This window comes from Xenopus laevis, chromosome 9_10S (assembly GCF_017654675.1).
Source record: "Xenopus laevis strain J_2021 chromosome 9_10S, Xenopus_laevis_v10.1, whole genome shotgun sequence".
Taxonomy (NCBI): Eukaryota; Metazoa; Chordata; class Amphibia; order Anura; family Pipidae; genus Xenopus; species Xenopus laevis.
In genome coordinates, this window is record NC_054388.1 from 24,580,980 (window position 1) to 24,597,755 (window position 16,776).

A 16,776-nucleotide genomic window follows, 5' to 3' on the forward strand; every position below is an offset into this window, starting at 1 on the left:
TAGAAGCACCTGATCCGAAAGGATATATTGTCTGAGGTGAGCACTCCATTTTTGTGTGGAATTAAATAATGAGGGTAGACTCTCAAGGTGAGGGTTGTTTTCTCTGGAAAACAGGCGCTTGCGAGGGGACATGATTACACTTTACAAGTACATTAGAGGACATTATAGACAAATGGCAGGGGACCTTTTTACCCATAAAGTGGATCACCGTACCAGAGGCCACCCCTTTAGACTAGAAGAAAAGAACTTTCATTTGAAGCAACGTAGGGGGTTCTTCACAGTCAGGACAGTGAGGTTGTGGCATGCACTGCCGCGTGATGTTGTGATGGCTGATTCAGTTAATGCCTTTAAGAGTGGCTTGGTTGATTTTTTGGACAGACATAATATCAAAGGCTATTGTGATACTAAGCTCTATAGTTAGAATAGGTATGGGTATATGGATTTTATGTGAAAGTAGGGAGGGGTGTGTGTATGCATCCTGGGTTTTCATTTGGAGGGGTTGAACTTGATGGATGTCTTTTTTCAACCCAATTTAACTCTGTAACTATGTTACATATCAGTCAACCATTACTAAAGAACATGCTCAACTCGTTCTTTAAAAGGAGAAGACAAACACACCTTGAACAGAAAGGTATTTTTAATGAGAATAATGTTCGTGCTACAATACATGCAAGAGCTATTTACATCTGTACATAGGGCAGCTCTTCTGCCCCTATTTATAAATAGTATTTACAGAGTCCAATAAATAAAACCACACCCCCTCAAATGAGGATTGTTTAATTCATCTGATAAAAAAATATTATAAAATCTAATTTCTTTTATCATTAGCTGAGATATTAAAAATGATCATAGGTAAAGGCAGGTTCTAGTTACAAGATCTGAGTGATGGGGGTCAAATTCATATCTTCATGCAATATTGTTCATATTAGGCGAACTGGCTGTATGATGCAACCTCACCTCGGGTATCTATTAAAGACCTGCAGTTAAAGGCAGTTTTTTGCCTAAAGGGAAGTGGGGTGTTAGTCCAGGTACATATGCAATTTATATCCTCTCTCTTCATTCTGCTCTTCCTGCTGTCCCCACACCTCCTTGTTTTGGGGTAGGAAGAAAGGAAGATGTAGGTGTGTGTGGGCAAATGTGTTTTTGTAGCAGATGCTCGGTCAGGGCTGAGATGTGTGTGTGACCAAATTCTTTAATGTTTAACCAACCGGTATAATTTGTATGTTTGTATACTGTATATATTAATGTACCCAGTGTGTGGGTCTGCATTCAGTTTGTTTTTATACATCAGATTTCAGCAGCATCAGATCATATCTGACAAAAGTCAAATTGTTGTATCAAGAAACTGTCATGGGATACAATCTGATTCAATTTGAAGGCTGACTATATAATTGTGATTGATTTCTAGGCAGTGTCATAGTAAAAAATTGTTTAATATTCTGATTGGACCCAATTCTACTCATGCAGGGCCAGTTCAGAAAACTTAAGGCCATAAGTTGGACCTTAGCAAGTGGATTCAATAACAAAACAAAATGAAAATGATTTGTCGTTCCCATAGAGTGTAAGGAGAAGGGCATGCCACTCCAAACTCAAAGATTTCCTACTCATAGATATGCAGCTGTTGTGGAAATACTTCTGGTATCCTTTACTTAGGAACTGTAGTACATCCGAGTGTTAAATTCAACCTGTTTTCTGTGTTCAAGCAACTACTTTAAAGGATTAAGAAAATAATCCCAAATACAATATGCTCATGTCCGAAAGAATACTGTAATGTTCTTGTTTGTATTTTTATGTAAAAACACATGTAGGTATGTGTAAAATAGCCACCCCTAGTTAAGCAGGCAAATCCTTATTGTTCTAGACACTCAAATGGGTCCTAATGGGGACTTGTGTCAATGCTCTGCTTTATGCTATGCCCCTGAGATTCTCAATAGTGACCAGTAGATGGCATTGTGCTAAAGTATAAAACCCTTTGTAGCCATGCTCTCTTGTGCTTGCTCTAGCCTGAGCAGGCAGGCAGAGCTCCAGTGGAACCTAGACAGGTCAGATCTAGTAAGGATAGGCTATTCACCTTAAGAGGTCACTCTAGGAGTGACAGATAGGCTATTTAGCTGAGCAGCTCAAGGCTCTGACGAGGAGAGTCAGAGGGATTAAGATCCCAGGTACTAATTGCCCAGAAGTAGGGACTAAGTGTGTAGACTTAGGGATGTAGAATTCCCCTGGGTTCCACTTAGGGAAAAGGCTGAAAGCTGGATGTACCTTCATTGCTGCTGTGTATGTTCTCTTCCCTGTGGGACTAATACTGTTGTGCTGTGAGTATATGCCTATCCACTGTTCTGTATGATCCTGCTTTGCTATTATGTACACTCCACTGAGGATGGTAATTGTTCAATAAATATGTTCATTTGTTAAGTTATAAGAACCACTGGTGCCCAATTCTTGCAGTTACACTACACCCTGCCTCCACACCGATTGCAAAGGCTTACTCCCTAAGATTTAAGTTCTCATCCAGAGCACAATATTGGGAGTGGAGCTCATAGATAGAGATTGGTGCAATTTACTATAGGGCTACACACATATACAGTCATTAAAGAACATTTGGTATCAAAATAAGAGACTGCAATGTTTTAAAGAAAGCAAATTTAATTTTCCCATTAAGCAGAATAGGAATCTTCACGTACCCTATCACTGTTTTCCAAAACAGGAGGCTAAAAGCAATGTACAGAATGTATTAAACACTAAATAGGAGGAGTGATGCTCACTAAAATGGAGCAATAGTAAAAACCTTTTTTGCATATTTGTTGCCCATATGACCCCTATGAGGCAAAATTGCTTAAAATAGGAGCCAAACAATGTCAATAATCTGCTACTAAGTTTACATATTGCACCTCTTATTTTGTCCAAACACCAAGGCATGAAAGCAAGTAAAAAAACAACAGATTCTCACATGTTAGCCGTTACAATGTAATATTCATGGATTTGACACTTTTAATCACTCATTACACAATAATGACAATTATTTTGCAAAATGCAAGGCATTTTAAGGGAGTTTGGCCATTTAAAAAATATTTTAAAATACTATTAACCTTTCATTTTACCTTTAAAAGAATGTGTGAGGGCATTATGTTTTTTTGCTTCACTGATGAATAAACATACCACCAATTTATGTCTACTCATACATAAAGTTAACTGTACTAGGTTGTTCAGTAACCAAATGCTTAAATAAAACATAAAATATTATCTGGTTATTAGTAATGAAACTACTTATCCTTAATGGGAAAGTGATTTCATACTGGCATAAGATCATTAAAAAAATACTAGCAGATTAGTGAGCTGTAACTACTGGAAAGCTCCCATTGAACTAATTTGTTGGCTGAGGGCCATCTTGTGGAAAGTAGTTTAATGTCCCTGCCCACATTTTTATTGGCTTTGATAAAATAAACAGTAAATATAACAGAGCCCAACAGGTCACTTTTTATGGTTTCCATATTAACTCGTGGTACACTAAGGCATGTTAACTAACAATGGAGAAAAATATCACCGGAGATCTCTGGAGATGTTGACCATGGCAACCAATCGGCAATTTGATTTAAACAGTCACCTACAAGTTATGATGGCCAAACACGGTCAGATTTAAGATGCCGATATTAAATCGATATTTAGCTTATCTGCCAGTGTATGGGGTGTTCCAACAGGCCTCCCTGATCAATATCTGGCCAAGAAATGGCCTGATATCAGTAAGGCAGGTTTGATTTTCCTTTACGACCGCATTGGCTAGTTGATGTGGTCCTCATCGCGTCACAACCCATTGCCATTGCTGTAATCTGATCATTTGGCCCTAGGGCAGAACGATCGGATTAGCCCGATATCACCCTGTCGTTGGTGGGCATATCAGGAAAAGATCTGCTCGTTTGGCAACCGCCCCAAGAGAGCAGATTTTAAAGTATCTGGCCACCTTTAGAAACCAAAAGCAATGATCTGATTGGTTGCTATGGGCAACATCTCCCGAGATCTTTTTCGTAAACATTAGCGAGATGACAAACCATCCCATCCAAGGGCAATGGCAAACACAGCAGTTCACCACCTGAGCCCAAAGTGGCAAAATGCAAAATGCAATAGCTTGGACCTAAAGGGTGCTCTCACATGTCAGGTGACTGTTGCTCAGAAATGCATGACCAAACATGTACAAGCAACTTGTGGGTTCAGGTGATTGTCACCGAGATCAATGGGAAGTGATTCCAGGCATATGATGCACCCACACCAAAGGCTGTCTGCATGTACCGCTGAGCAAATACAATTTGCATGAGCAAACTTCTGAGTACATAATTGTATTTTTTAATTGTCATCCAGAATTAAACACTTTTTCTTATTACACATTGTCTTGCCATTATAAGGGTAATTTTTTTTACTTTTTGTTTTACTGGAGATAACACTTGTCTGACTATGTCAAATGGTTTATTGTCTTATTCATAAACATTTAAATTTGACTCTTCAAAAGGTTTCTTTGTTAACCAAAACCCCAACTAATTACAAGGTCCATGCCCTTACAATTTACTCCCTCACTGTTAGTATTTCTGCTTGCACATTCAAGCCCTTCCCTTTTAAGCACCATTTGTCAACAGTGGGCCCTTAGCTTTCTCCATCCATTAATAAGAACCCCCAACAATCACTTAGGTCCAAACCCTAACTGCTTAACACACCAAGAAGTTTGCCTGGCTCCATGCCTTGTTGACTGGCCATCTTCTGCACATCAAAGCCAAGATGCATAAGGAATTGCACCACACTCATTTCCTGTCCTGTAAAGTGGTCTCGGATGGAGGGGCAGGTTGGGTTACACTGTGGCCAGGGGCAGCTGTCCATCAAATGGAAGGGGCATCCCTTCAATTGAACCTTGCTGTTCTTGTTTGGCTCTTGCAGACTCCGATCCCAACAATGGAGAGCACGTGGAAGAGAGGTGCCTCGGACCTGAATCTCTGTCCAGTGACTGAAACACAAGAGAGGAGCTCAAATCAATGGTATATGTATTGCAGCTCCTAGATATCTACCCAGTAACAAATGTACACAGCTTTGTTTTATCAAACTGCTATTTTTGTGCCTGACCATCTAAAGAGAAAGTGAATTGATCCTCTAACTTAACTGTGGTATTTTATAACCCTCAGCCTACTCAAGGACTCCTACTCAAGGCATCATTACATTATTTTATATACAACGTAATGGAGGGCTAGAGTATATTAATCTCCCCCAAATACTTAAATTTTACCTTGGAAATATGGGTGCGTGTTAAAATAAAATTGTGGCATCACATTGTTTCCAAGCAAGAATTATTTTGCATTGTGAGTAGTGAAGGCAAGTTGTGGAATGCTATTATCCTATGCCTAGCCAATTACAAGTAACAACTACTAACCTCCCTATGAAAGCTGTAAAACGTGACTGCTTATTTTACTTACACCTTGGATTTAGTCTTCCTTGACATTGTATCCTGTTGAGTATATGCAAACAAGAACACTTGGCTAAGCTTGGTATTTCAAGTAATATGATTAGATGCTAGTAACTAGATGCCCATAAGCATGGTCCCCCTCCTTATCACCCTGGGTATTAATGTTGAAAAACAAGTTTTTTTAAACATACCTTTTAAAGCAAAGGTGATATCTGAGATTGTTCTGTACAGACTAGCCTTCTGCTTCACCTAAGTGCAAATACTTCTCAGGGAGAGCCAAGTATATTACTTTACTAACATAACAGCTTCTGTCGACGAAGTCTGATAACCTGTAGCTCTTATAATGTATGATTTACATCTCAGTTAAAAGGAATGAACCTGGTAGTTGTAGAAATGCCTGCCCTACTTTCAGTTCACCAATAGAGGGACCATAACACCTAACATACGATTCTACTCTTTAATAGTAGCATGTTTGCTGGGAAAAGTTCACTGTAAAACTTTTTTTTAATTAATAATAAATGTATATGCACATAAAAGTAGCTGTAAATCTTAGCTGTAACCATTCATGGTTCTGCACTGTTATAGGGCACTCTATATAGTATGCATGTCATAAATTGTATTGTATTTGGTCAGCTCACTGTTGGAATGGGTTGGCAGACAAAACTACTCCCAAAAGCAGGGCATAAAACCCATTAGAAATGACACTCTTGATCAAGCTGTGCATTTCTCTTCACAAATAGCAAATGCTATATAAAATATATTGTTGCTATTTATGAAAACGTGTATGTTTTGAAACACACATGGTTTAGCTACCATTTTCAAGCTAAAATTGTTAAAGTTGTCAAAGATGGGAAAATCTACACAGAGCAGAGATTGGCCAGAAAATTCCTGCTTTCTGCGTGTGTCTGCACCTGGGCTGATGCATTAGTTCCAGACACAGGTAAGTAAGAAGGCTGATGCCAGCATAGATTCTGTTTTTTGACCTGCAAATCAGCTCTGTGTGGCATTTGCCTTCATGTTTAGTGGCAGCTCTCCACTCTGCTCTGCACCTATGCAGCTATATGGGACCTGCGGAAGAGAGCAGAGAGAAACCTCCGTTGGAGAGAAGAGGAACCTATGCTCTATGTGACCAGGGCCTTAGGCTCAATAATTCATCTACCAACATATATAGAAAAATGCATAATTGCAGTAAGTTTTAGCAACCAGACACTTTATTTTAATAGTCTCATATCCAGTCCATTTACAGGTCTAATAGGAAAGAGAAATAGCAATAAGGTGCAGAACAACCAGTGGTCCTGTGATTGCTCATTATTTGTATATTGCTACTTCAATTGCTCTGGCAGAGACCCATAACCACTTGCCATTCCTTTACTGCGATATGAATAATGTATAATTGCATATTACTACTAATTACATAAAGTGTGCTGCAGAAGTCTGTTGACACTTTGCAATATCTTTATAGCAGTTTTTGTCTACATGATTTTCTTGCTGTTTAATAAACTTTATGTTAATACACCAGCACTGCTGTGTTTTATCTTATTCAATTCCTGTCTGAGTCTTTCTTATGATTTTTGTGGCTCAATGCCTGCTTGTTACTACTTTTTGTTGTGGGTATAAAAATGGAAGCAATTGTTGCACAGATGTTGCACAGATACCATTTTGTTCTAATGAATGGTATGCCGTGTACCCATCAGCCCAGTGTATGAACACTTAAAATAGATTTAATTCAGAGGAATGGGGATTGCCACATGGAAATATGTTTATGTGTGGAGATCTGGCTTAATTGAGGGAAAATGCAAAGGAGGTTATTGTCAGATTGCTACATGTAAAGTGCTTTACATGCAGGTCTTCTACAGATATATATACAGAAGGAACCCATTCTATTCAAACCCATTTCCTAAAAGTAAAGCAAGTAGATAAAGTCAGAATTAAAAACACTGCATCCATATCAGTATGTCATTTTGTTAGATACCCAGGTCATTAAGTTATTGTAAGCAGGCCGCCACATGATGACTATGGAACTTGCAATATGTAATAAGCCCAAGTGAGAATAAAATGGAAGAAAGAGATGAATATAGAACACAGCAGACAAAAATAGGAAGTATGATGTAAACATAAAAGATATAAGATGGCCTATAGATAAACGAGACTTACCTACGTGTTATCACCTCATGTGCTAGACACGCAGGAGCAAAACTCGCCCTGTGTGAAAAGAAGCAGATGTTAAGAGTGTGTACACTGGCCTTCAGACCCACACAAATAATAGTATAGTTCAATGTGTTGCCAGACACAAACCCAACATCCTTTAGTGTGTTCCTCAGCTCCCGGCCCAAATTTTGGATATAAAGCCATTGACTCTCTTGCACTGGCTGCCTACTCAGATGAACATTATCTACTGTCAGCTGGGCTTCATCAAACAGCCACTGCACCACAAACACAGGACCTAGTGTTGAAGTAAAATTGTGATATCACATTATTTCCCAAGCAAGAATTATTTCGCATTGTGAACAGTCAAGGCAAGATAAGGCACCCTTTCGCCAATATCGTTACCAAAGAACACCAAGATGTTACTGTGCGCACAGTTACTATACCTGGGGGGGTATGGACTTGCTCACTTTCACTGCTTGGTGCGACAGCATGCCTTTAAAAGCAAAGGCGATATCTGGGGTTACACTGTAGTAATACATTATGAGAGCTAACAAACTAGAGGTTTTCTTGACCTGAGGGCCAGAAAGTATAAGCACTCCCCTCCGATCAACGCAAAGTACTTACTTTTATTTTAACCCTATACTTATAGGGTACACACCGTGGAGTGGGAGGATGGCTTCTTACAACTGGGTCAGGAGGGGCTCTACTAAGGGGTTGTTGGGCCCCTGTGATGACAGCATTGGTGGGACCCAGACACCCCAGTCTGATACTATTGAAGTGTAAGAAAGTGCCATAGCTGCTGCTGTTTCTTATCTACTGAATGCATGAAGACAACAAACTTTTGTATTTAAAGCCAGAAAGGTTCATTATTATCCTTCAAATTATAGAGCACTGACATTAAACAGAGCTGGACTGGCTATCTGTGGATTCTGTCAAATACTAGAGGGGCTGCTTTAAGATACCAAAGACAGACTCTATTTGGTGGACTGATGGTGGACTGTTTGGGCCTCTGTGTACCTTCTATGAACCAGAGCCTATTTTTAATCCCAGTCCGGGAATGCCAACATAATTTGAAGATCTTTATAGTACCTTCATAAGCATTAAAGGAGTAGGTAACAAGTGAATGGTTAAAAACTAACTTCCACTAGTAGTTTCCACTGATAAACACTGATTTATCAGAATCCAAATAATCTTAAAATATGCTTTGTGAGGTGAAAATGAATTCACACAAAGAAAGCCACAGATACAGCTTTCATTTACATATTATTTATAGCTACATACAAATGGTAAAAAGGGTATTTTTACAACCCCCAATGAAAAGGAAAGAATTATATAAAACACATTTATTCTGAAAGAAATGTTGTGTTTTTCTTTCCTAAGGGGAGATGTGCTTTACTTTAGGTAGTAACTTGCCTAAACTTGCACAAGGGACAATTTCCAAGGTGCAAACAGAACAATGTTTGTTTGTGTATTAATATTTAGATATACATTAGTGGAAACATTCTCTACACCAGGGATGCTTAACCTACGGGTCAGAACCCAAACATGGTTTTTAGTATGTTATAAAATGGCCAATTTTAATCAACTTTTCAATTGATCATTATTATTATTTTTTTAATTATTTACCGCCTTCTAAGTTTTTCATTTCTCAAATGGAGGTCACTGACGCTATCTAAAAACAAGTGCTCTGTAAGGCTCTGTTAGTGCTACTTTATAGTACTCATTTTTATATAGTCAGGCCCCCGTCTATTCATATTAGAGTCTCTTATTCAAATCAACGCATGGTTACTAGGGTGATTTGGACCTTAGCCATCACATTGCTGAAATTGCAAACTGGAGAGTTGCTGAATTAAAAAGGTAAATAACTTAAAAAACACAAATAAAAATTTAAAACTATTTGCCAACTGTCTCATACTAAAAGTTAATGTAAAGTTTAACATCTCCTTTATCCCCTACAACAGAAATAGTAATATTTGGAGAATGTAAAAATCTGTTTTTGGGCTAAACAGATAATTTCACAATTTCATTTTAAAGGGATATATATATATATATATATATATATATATATATATATATATATATATATATATATATATATAAAATACAATCAAAATTAGCACATGCTGCGTAGAATTATAGTGTGAAGATTTTATAGGACAAGAAAACAAATTCACTGAGGTGGGTGCCTGAACATTACAGTACAATTTTCAGATTTCACTACACATGCACAAATTTAAAACTGCATTAGAGATTACTGATGTGCAGGAAAGGGGATGGAGTCAGGCTGTGACTCATCATGTGATGTCATTATGCCCCGCTCCTGCCTCCAACCATCACTATTTATATATTCATGTTGTGATCTCCCCACCCCCTTCAATGACATCACAGGAGGCCAAGCCATACGCAGGTATACAATTAGTGATAGCTCGGCAGGTCATTTAAATTTCAGGCTGGCAGCATGTGGGTCAACATATTGGTTGGGTTTTTACGCTATCTATTCTTTGTAGATTTTGCTTGATAAAGGGCTGGTATAGCCCAAAACGTATCTTTGCTAGTGGCATGAATAAAAATGTAATTCACTTTTCAGAATTCTGTTGGCTGTATTATTGTATTTTTTATAGATATGTTACTCACTTCTCAAAGTTGGATAGATCTTGTAGCCAAAGAAGCAGTTCCATTCTTCCCCTTCTTTAAACTGCTGCTTGCAACGTTCTGGAACCATGCTGTTCCAGTACCTACACCAGAGAAATAAATTCATGTCAGGAAGTACAACACCTGCCTCTGTATTGATTCCTCCCTGCTCCCCAGCCTCAAACAACAAATTCCATTGTTGTTAATTTTCACACAACACAACTGTTAAAGCCTACAGACCTACAACAGGTTTGTAATTTGGATCTTCATACCTTAAGTCTACTAGAAAATCATTTAAACAATAAATAAACCCAATAATCTGGTTTTGCTTCCAGTAAGGATTAATTATATTTCATTTTAGATGAAGTACAAGGTACAGTTTTATTACTACAGAGAAAAAGGAAATCATTTTGATGATTTTTAAAATGATTTTAATAGAGTGTATGGGAGATGGCCTTTCTCTATTTCAGAGCTTTCTAGGAAACAGATTTCTGGATAACGGATCCCATACCTGTACTTCAGAACACTTTCTTGCTCCTCAGTCTACACCTTTCCGCATGCTGCTTTTAGACTACTTCTTAGGGCAATAACACATGGTGCTACTTATTGTCCAAAATTTGTTGCGTCTACAAAACCCCACAATAGGGAATACTATAAGGGAATACTTAAAATTGTTAAAACGCGCAAATCGTGTAATCAATCAAAAATACAAACAAAAGTATATTTAAGCGTTTATACAATTTGAGTATTTTTGCAGACACAATTCTCAGTAGCACGTGTGTCATTAAATGTGCCATGCTGAAATTGCAGTCTTAGCCCCTGCACCATTATATCGATCTATATTATCTATAGACTCCCTAAATTCCACACTGGCATTACTGATGTCAAGTCATTATAAACCTATTCTTGCTGAACCACTATCCTTGAGGTCCATTGTCCAGATGAAGACAATGGAACAACTGTAGCTTTGACATGTCTAGTCTCTTCCTTCCAATCTACTCCATACCTAATTCCTCTCTGTATAGCCTCAGTGGGAGCACATGTAATTATATCTGTACAGTCTGTTCTCCAGTATTGCTTGTTATTCAGGAACCAGCCAGAGTCAGAGAGTCCTCGAACTTCGATACCAGGGTAACCCAACTCCTCCAGTAGATTAGCCACCATGTCCACATTTAGAAGGACACCAGTTCCACCAGCACTATGTAAGGAAATTTAAATTAGACACTTATGTCATGACAAATAGGGGATATAGGAAGAAAAGCAAGTATTAATTGAGGAAACCCAGGGCCAGGCAGGGTCTGGGATACCTGGAAAAAAACTGGGGGGCCCTCGCCCAATCACAGCTGCAAATTAAGGCGGAAGGAGGGAAAACATAGGTGGTGCAGCAGCAGAGGATGGGGGTTGTTCATAAGGGGGAGAGATGGGGCTGTACATAGGGGGAGGGTGGTTACATAATGGGGGGCCCTTGGTGTCACAAGAGACATTTCTAAGATACACTTCACAGTAACTATTTTATTAATTATAACAGTGCCTTTAATAAAACTCAGGAAATCTGTGCAGGAGGGCCAAAGATAAGAGTGTAGCAACTAATTATTATTTAGAATAGTTTACAGTGTTGGTGACTTCAATATTAGAAAAATGTGTACAAACAGAAGTTAATTAAAAAAAGTATTTCCAGTGAACTATCTGAAACAACCAAAATAGTGTTGAAAGGTGAACCCTTGTAAGGTTGCAGCCCCAGTGGGCCCCTGATGCCTTAGTTCCAGACTGATGCCAGAGACAAATGGACAGAGATAGAAGGATAGCAATTACATAGGTAGACTCTCATCCACATTAAGTAATGGCTGAACTGTGGCACCATAGCTGGTTAATGAAGGATGCTAGGAGCTGCAGTTCAGGAAGAGGCATAACGATCACTGATGCAGGTCTTCATATACCTCCAATGCCATTAACAGTTACCTGCTTCCAGCCAAAAGAAGAAGCTTGGCAGTGTCCAGTCCCTTCCCTAGAAGCTCCTTGACCACTTCCTGTATAATGAGCGATCCCATAAATGCATATCCACCTAGAATAATAAAGGTGGCAAACATTAGCCTTAAACCCAGAAGTTTTTTGGGGGGCATGCTCCTTTGCCAAGATTGATGTGCCCCAGAATGTATCATTCACTTAATAAATGTACATGAGTTTACCCCACTTACACCTTCCCTTGTTGTGTCGGTTAAGCATTAGTCTTAAACACAGGTCCAATATACCGGCGATTCACTCTATGTATTTTTATTAATTGTTGTTTTATATGGTCCAGCACTACTTATGAGGCATGATAGTAGTGAGTCTTGTGTATTGGGTAGCATGTTTTTAGCTAAATGCTAATAAATGCTAAGTTTTAACACAATGGTAGTGTCTACCATCTGAACTGGTTAACTTGAGGTGTACCAAACGGATGCAAATGCTACAATGTATAAAACTTTGTAACATTTCATTTGTAATTATTTTTGGATACATATACTTTAACCTGCAGGTGTTTGAGACATTAAATTGTTCAAAACTCTAATATTGGTTATGATGAGGTAAGCAAGATGCTTGGACAGCAGGGGAGCAGCAGATGTAATCTATTTGGATTTTGCCAAAGTGTTTGATACAATTCCCCAAGGCTGTCTGCAAGTTTGGATATATGGCTCAGAACCATTAGGCTGTATCTGTGCTATAAACCAGCAGTTCTGGATGCATATTTGGCCAAAGGGACACAAAGAAGTGATTTGCATGTCTCCGCCCATGACGCCTCATAGGAGAATCAAAACTCTCACTTTTGGTATCTAGGCAGTGCTTTGTGTATGGCATGAGACAAGTAAATACCTTCTGATTTCAGAAGGCATCACTTTGCATATAATTGCTAGCTAATGGCTTTTTGGCTCCTTTCAGCCCTTCTCACCATAACCAGATTTGGTTCCCCATTATACAATTCCCCACAAATGCCTGCTTTCTAACCTAAGGTCTGTTGGGCTTAATGAAGTTGTTTGCACATGGATAGGGATCTGGCTACAGCATGGGTGTCCAAACTACAGCCCGCGATCCATTTTTAATTGGCCCACAGCAAATTCCTAAAAAATACCAGTATATGCTACAATGCATAGGCATCAGAACCGGGGGCTGTGTATGGCTGTGTGTATCTGATCTACTTCCATTTCTCACCACACCCTCCCCAGCCGGTGCAGTGGAAGTGGCCAGCGGTGAAAAGGAATTCTGCTGCAGAGCCAGAGAGGGAGCCGAACATCACAGCAGCACGTCACACGTGCGCCTGCTGCACTTAAGAATCCTGCTGCCGAATGGGATTCAACCTCTCCTCAGTGAGCGGCTGCTGCACTGCCTTACAATGATGCCACAGCACAGTCACGCCAACCTGCCTACCCATTCCCACTGCAGCAGCCAGCCTCAGTGATTTTTTAAACCTCTGTTCTCTCTCCGTTAGAAAGAGTCACTCCCCCTCCCTCCCAGAAACCAGGCATGAAAAAAAAAAACTACATTCCTAAAAAACCCCTTCTATCCCCTGACTCTAACCCCCCCCACCTCAATAGTTTTATCGCGTGTCTCTGTGATCACATAGAAATGAATGTGCGGCAGCAGGTAAGTAAAGGTGCCCATACATGGAGAGATCCGCTCGTTTGGCGATGTCGCCAAACAAGCGGATCTCCCTCCAATATGCCCACCTTGAGGTGGGCAATATCAGCTGATCCGATCGTGGGCCCTAGGACCCAACGATCGGATCCTAACGATGCCCAAACGGGCGGTCGGATTGCGGGACCGCATCAACGAATAGATGCGGCCGAGATCCGACGGGATTTTCTGTCCCATCCGATCGAGATCTGGCCGACTTTCGGCCAGATCTCGATCGGTGAAGCCCGTCGTGGGGCCCCATACACGGGCCAATAAGCTGCTGACACGGTCTGTCGGCAGCTTTTATCGGCCCATGTATGGCCACCTTAAAAGTTACAGTCACAGAGACCACCTTTAGTTTCTGGGAAGGAGGAGCTGGCAGCTCAGAAGGAGAGGAGCTTGTGTGTAAAGAAGACTGGAGTTGTAAAACTATCAAGCTTTTTTTTCATGCCTGGTTTCTGGGTGGGAAGGGGGAGTTACAGAAGGTGAGTGTCTAATGGAGAGAGAATGAACAGTTGAAATAAAAGTTACAAGACAGGATTGGGTACAGAGGGTGGTTGTTAATGGTACTGTTAATGGTTGCTGTAGTAGGGTTCTTAGTGGGGACCCTCAGGGCTCTGTATTGGCTCCACTTTTAAAACTATGCATCCCAATTAATTCCATTCAGGATGTAGCAACAGGATCTTGACATCTGGGCAGATGAGATTCAATGTTGATAAATGTAAAGTCATGCACCTTGGATGCAAAAATATGCAAGCCACTTATACCCTTAATGGCACTGCAATAGGCAAATCCATAATGAAAAATGATCTTGGAATCCTTATAGATAATAAAATTGGCTGTAACAAGCAAAGCCATTTGAGCTGTAGTAAAAGCGACCTCGATTAGCGATAGGAGGGGGTTATTCTTCCACTGTTCAGAGTGCTGTTAAAGTCCCATCTAGAATATGGCATACAGTTTTGGTCTCCGGCACAATCTGCGCACCTGCAAATTGCTGGTAGCAGGTGTGAATTGCAAGCAGTGGCGATCTGAGTTCATGTGAATCGCCGGTAGTGGCAATCCGAGCGTATGCGAATTATAAGTAATGGCGATCCGCGTGCATGGGAATTGCTGCTAGCGACGATCTGCTTGCAAATTGCCGGTATTGGCATTCCCGTGCATGCACATTGCTGGTAGGAGCATCCCCATGCATGCGAATTGCCGTAGCAGCGCTCCCACGTGTGCAAAATGCCGGTAGCAATGTTCCTGCGCATGCACATAAGGGGCATTCATGGGCGCATGCGAATTAGGAGTGTTCAAGTGCACATGCTCGGTAGCTTTGCATGCAAGCCTAGTGCCAGGCCCTGTCTAAGGGTAGGCAGAAGAGGTACCCACCCAGCACCCCCCAAATCATTGTGCCCTAGGCAGCTGCCTCTTCTGCCTACGCCTAGTTCCAGCCCTGGGGCAGACAGAGTATGGCACACCCAGGGAGCATGGGGCAGACAGAGTATGGCACACCCAGGGAGCATGGGGCAGGCAGAGTAAGGCACACCGAGGGAGCATGGGACAGGCAGGATATGGCGCACCCAGGGAGCATGGGGCAGGCAGAGTAAGGCACACCCAGGGAGCATGGGACAGGTCAAACAGAGCAGGAGACAGGGAAAACCACTCCAAGATGTACTACATATAGTACAGCACACTCAGGGAGCATGGGGCAGGCAGAGTATGGAGCACCCAGGGAGCATGGGGCAGGCAGAGTATGGTGCACACAGGGAGCATGGGACAGGCAGAGTATAGTACATACAGGAAGCATGGGGCAGGTGGAACAGAGCAGGAGACAGGGAAAACCACTCCAAGATGTACTACATATAGTACATACAGTGACACAGTGCTGGTGCACCTTCATCAGTTTGTAGAAGTGTGAACAGGTGAACAATGTAGGCAGTTTCTGTCAGGGTCTCAGATGTTAACAATAGATGTGTCACAGGTGTGAACAATGCAGGTGGGATTACATGTGTGAACAATGCAGGATTTTATAGTCTGAATTTTAAATGTAAACAATGCAGGGGCCAGTCACTCTGTGCAGTTATACCTTTTAAAGATGACACATGATAAGCAGACACATCAGGCAGACTTTCATGTGGGGCCACACAAGGGGGGGTCATAGGCCACATGTGGCCTGCGGGCCACCAATTGGACAGCACTATATTAGATAGCTTTAAGAAGGGTTTGGATGGCTTTTGAGCAAGGGAGGGAATACATGGTTCTGAAAGATAGCTCATAGTACAAGTTGATCCAGGGACTAGTTCGATTGTCATATTGGAATCAGGAAGGAATTTTTCACCCTCTGAGGGATTTTGGAGAGCCTTCAAATGGGTTTTCTTTTTGCCTTCCTCTGGATCAACTAGCAATAAGGCAGGTTATATATAGATTTAAAAAAGGTGAACTTGATGAACATGTGTTCAACCTAACATACTATATTACTATGTTAATTGTGGCTTATTCAAAATAATAAAAGCTTGTTCAAAATAATAGCAGTATTATCCAAAATAGCAATAGTTCAATTAGTGAGGTCATTCATTCTGTGAAAAAAAAAGAAGTAAATTATGACAAAGGAAGGCAGCAAATGTTGTTGTGCATGCTGATTATAGTGCATTTCTCTCTATAACCAGCATGCACAACATTTGCTGCCTTCCTTCAGATCATAATTGACACTTGTTTTTTTTTTTTCACAGAATGAATGACCTCACTAATTGAACTCCACACTGCTATTATTTTTAACAAGCTTCAACAAGAAAATTACCCCAAACACTTCAGCAACAGCCTAATATTCCATTTTCTTCACTTTCTGTAAAGGAATACATTTGATAAATGTTTCTTCATGTTTTGATTTGGAATAGAATGTGCAATGTTCCCAATGCATTTGCATGTAT

General features: G+C 40.5%; 1 protein-coding gene across 2 annotated transcripts in view; it reads right to left on the reverse strand.

Annotated features, from left to right (window-relative positions):
- Positions 1-2,625: 2,625 nt before the first annotated feature.
- The window catches only part of notum.S (notum, palmitoleoyl-protein carboxylesterase S homeolog), a 59,792-nt gene continuing 45,641 nt past the window's right edge, over positions 2,626-16,776 (reverse strand). Inside the window, exons 7-12 of one of the 2 annotated variants that reach the window (XM_018238341.2) lie at positions 12,176-12,278; positions 11,223-11,414; positions 10,220-10,320; positions 7,733-7,880; positions 7,592-7,639; positions 2,626-4,984 (exon numbers count right to left, since the gene is read on the reverse strand). In XM_018238341.2, the coding sequence (XP_018093830.1) occupies positions 4,684-4,984; positions 7,592-7,639; positions 7,733-7,880; positions 10,220-10,320; positions 11,223-11,414; positions 12,176-12,278 (893 nt within the window). In that variant the 3' untranslated portion in view covers positions 2,626-4,683. The remainder of the gene's footprint in view (positions 4,985-7,591; positions 7,640-7,732; positions 7,881-10,219; positions 10,321-11,222; positions 11,415-12,175; positions 12,279-16,776) is intronic. The other variant, XM_041578176.1, reaches the window with a different exon arrangement.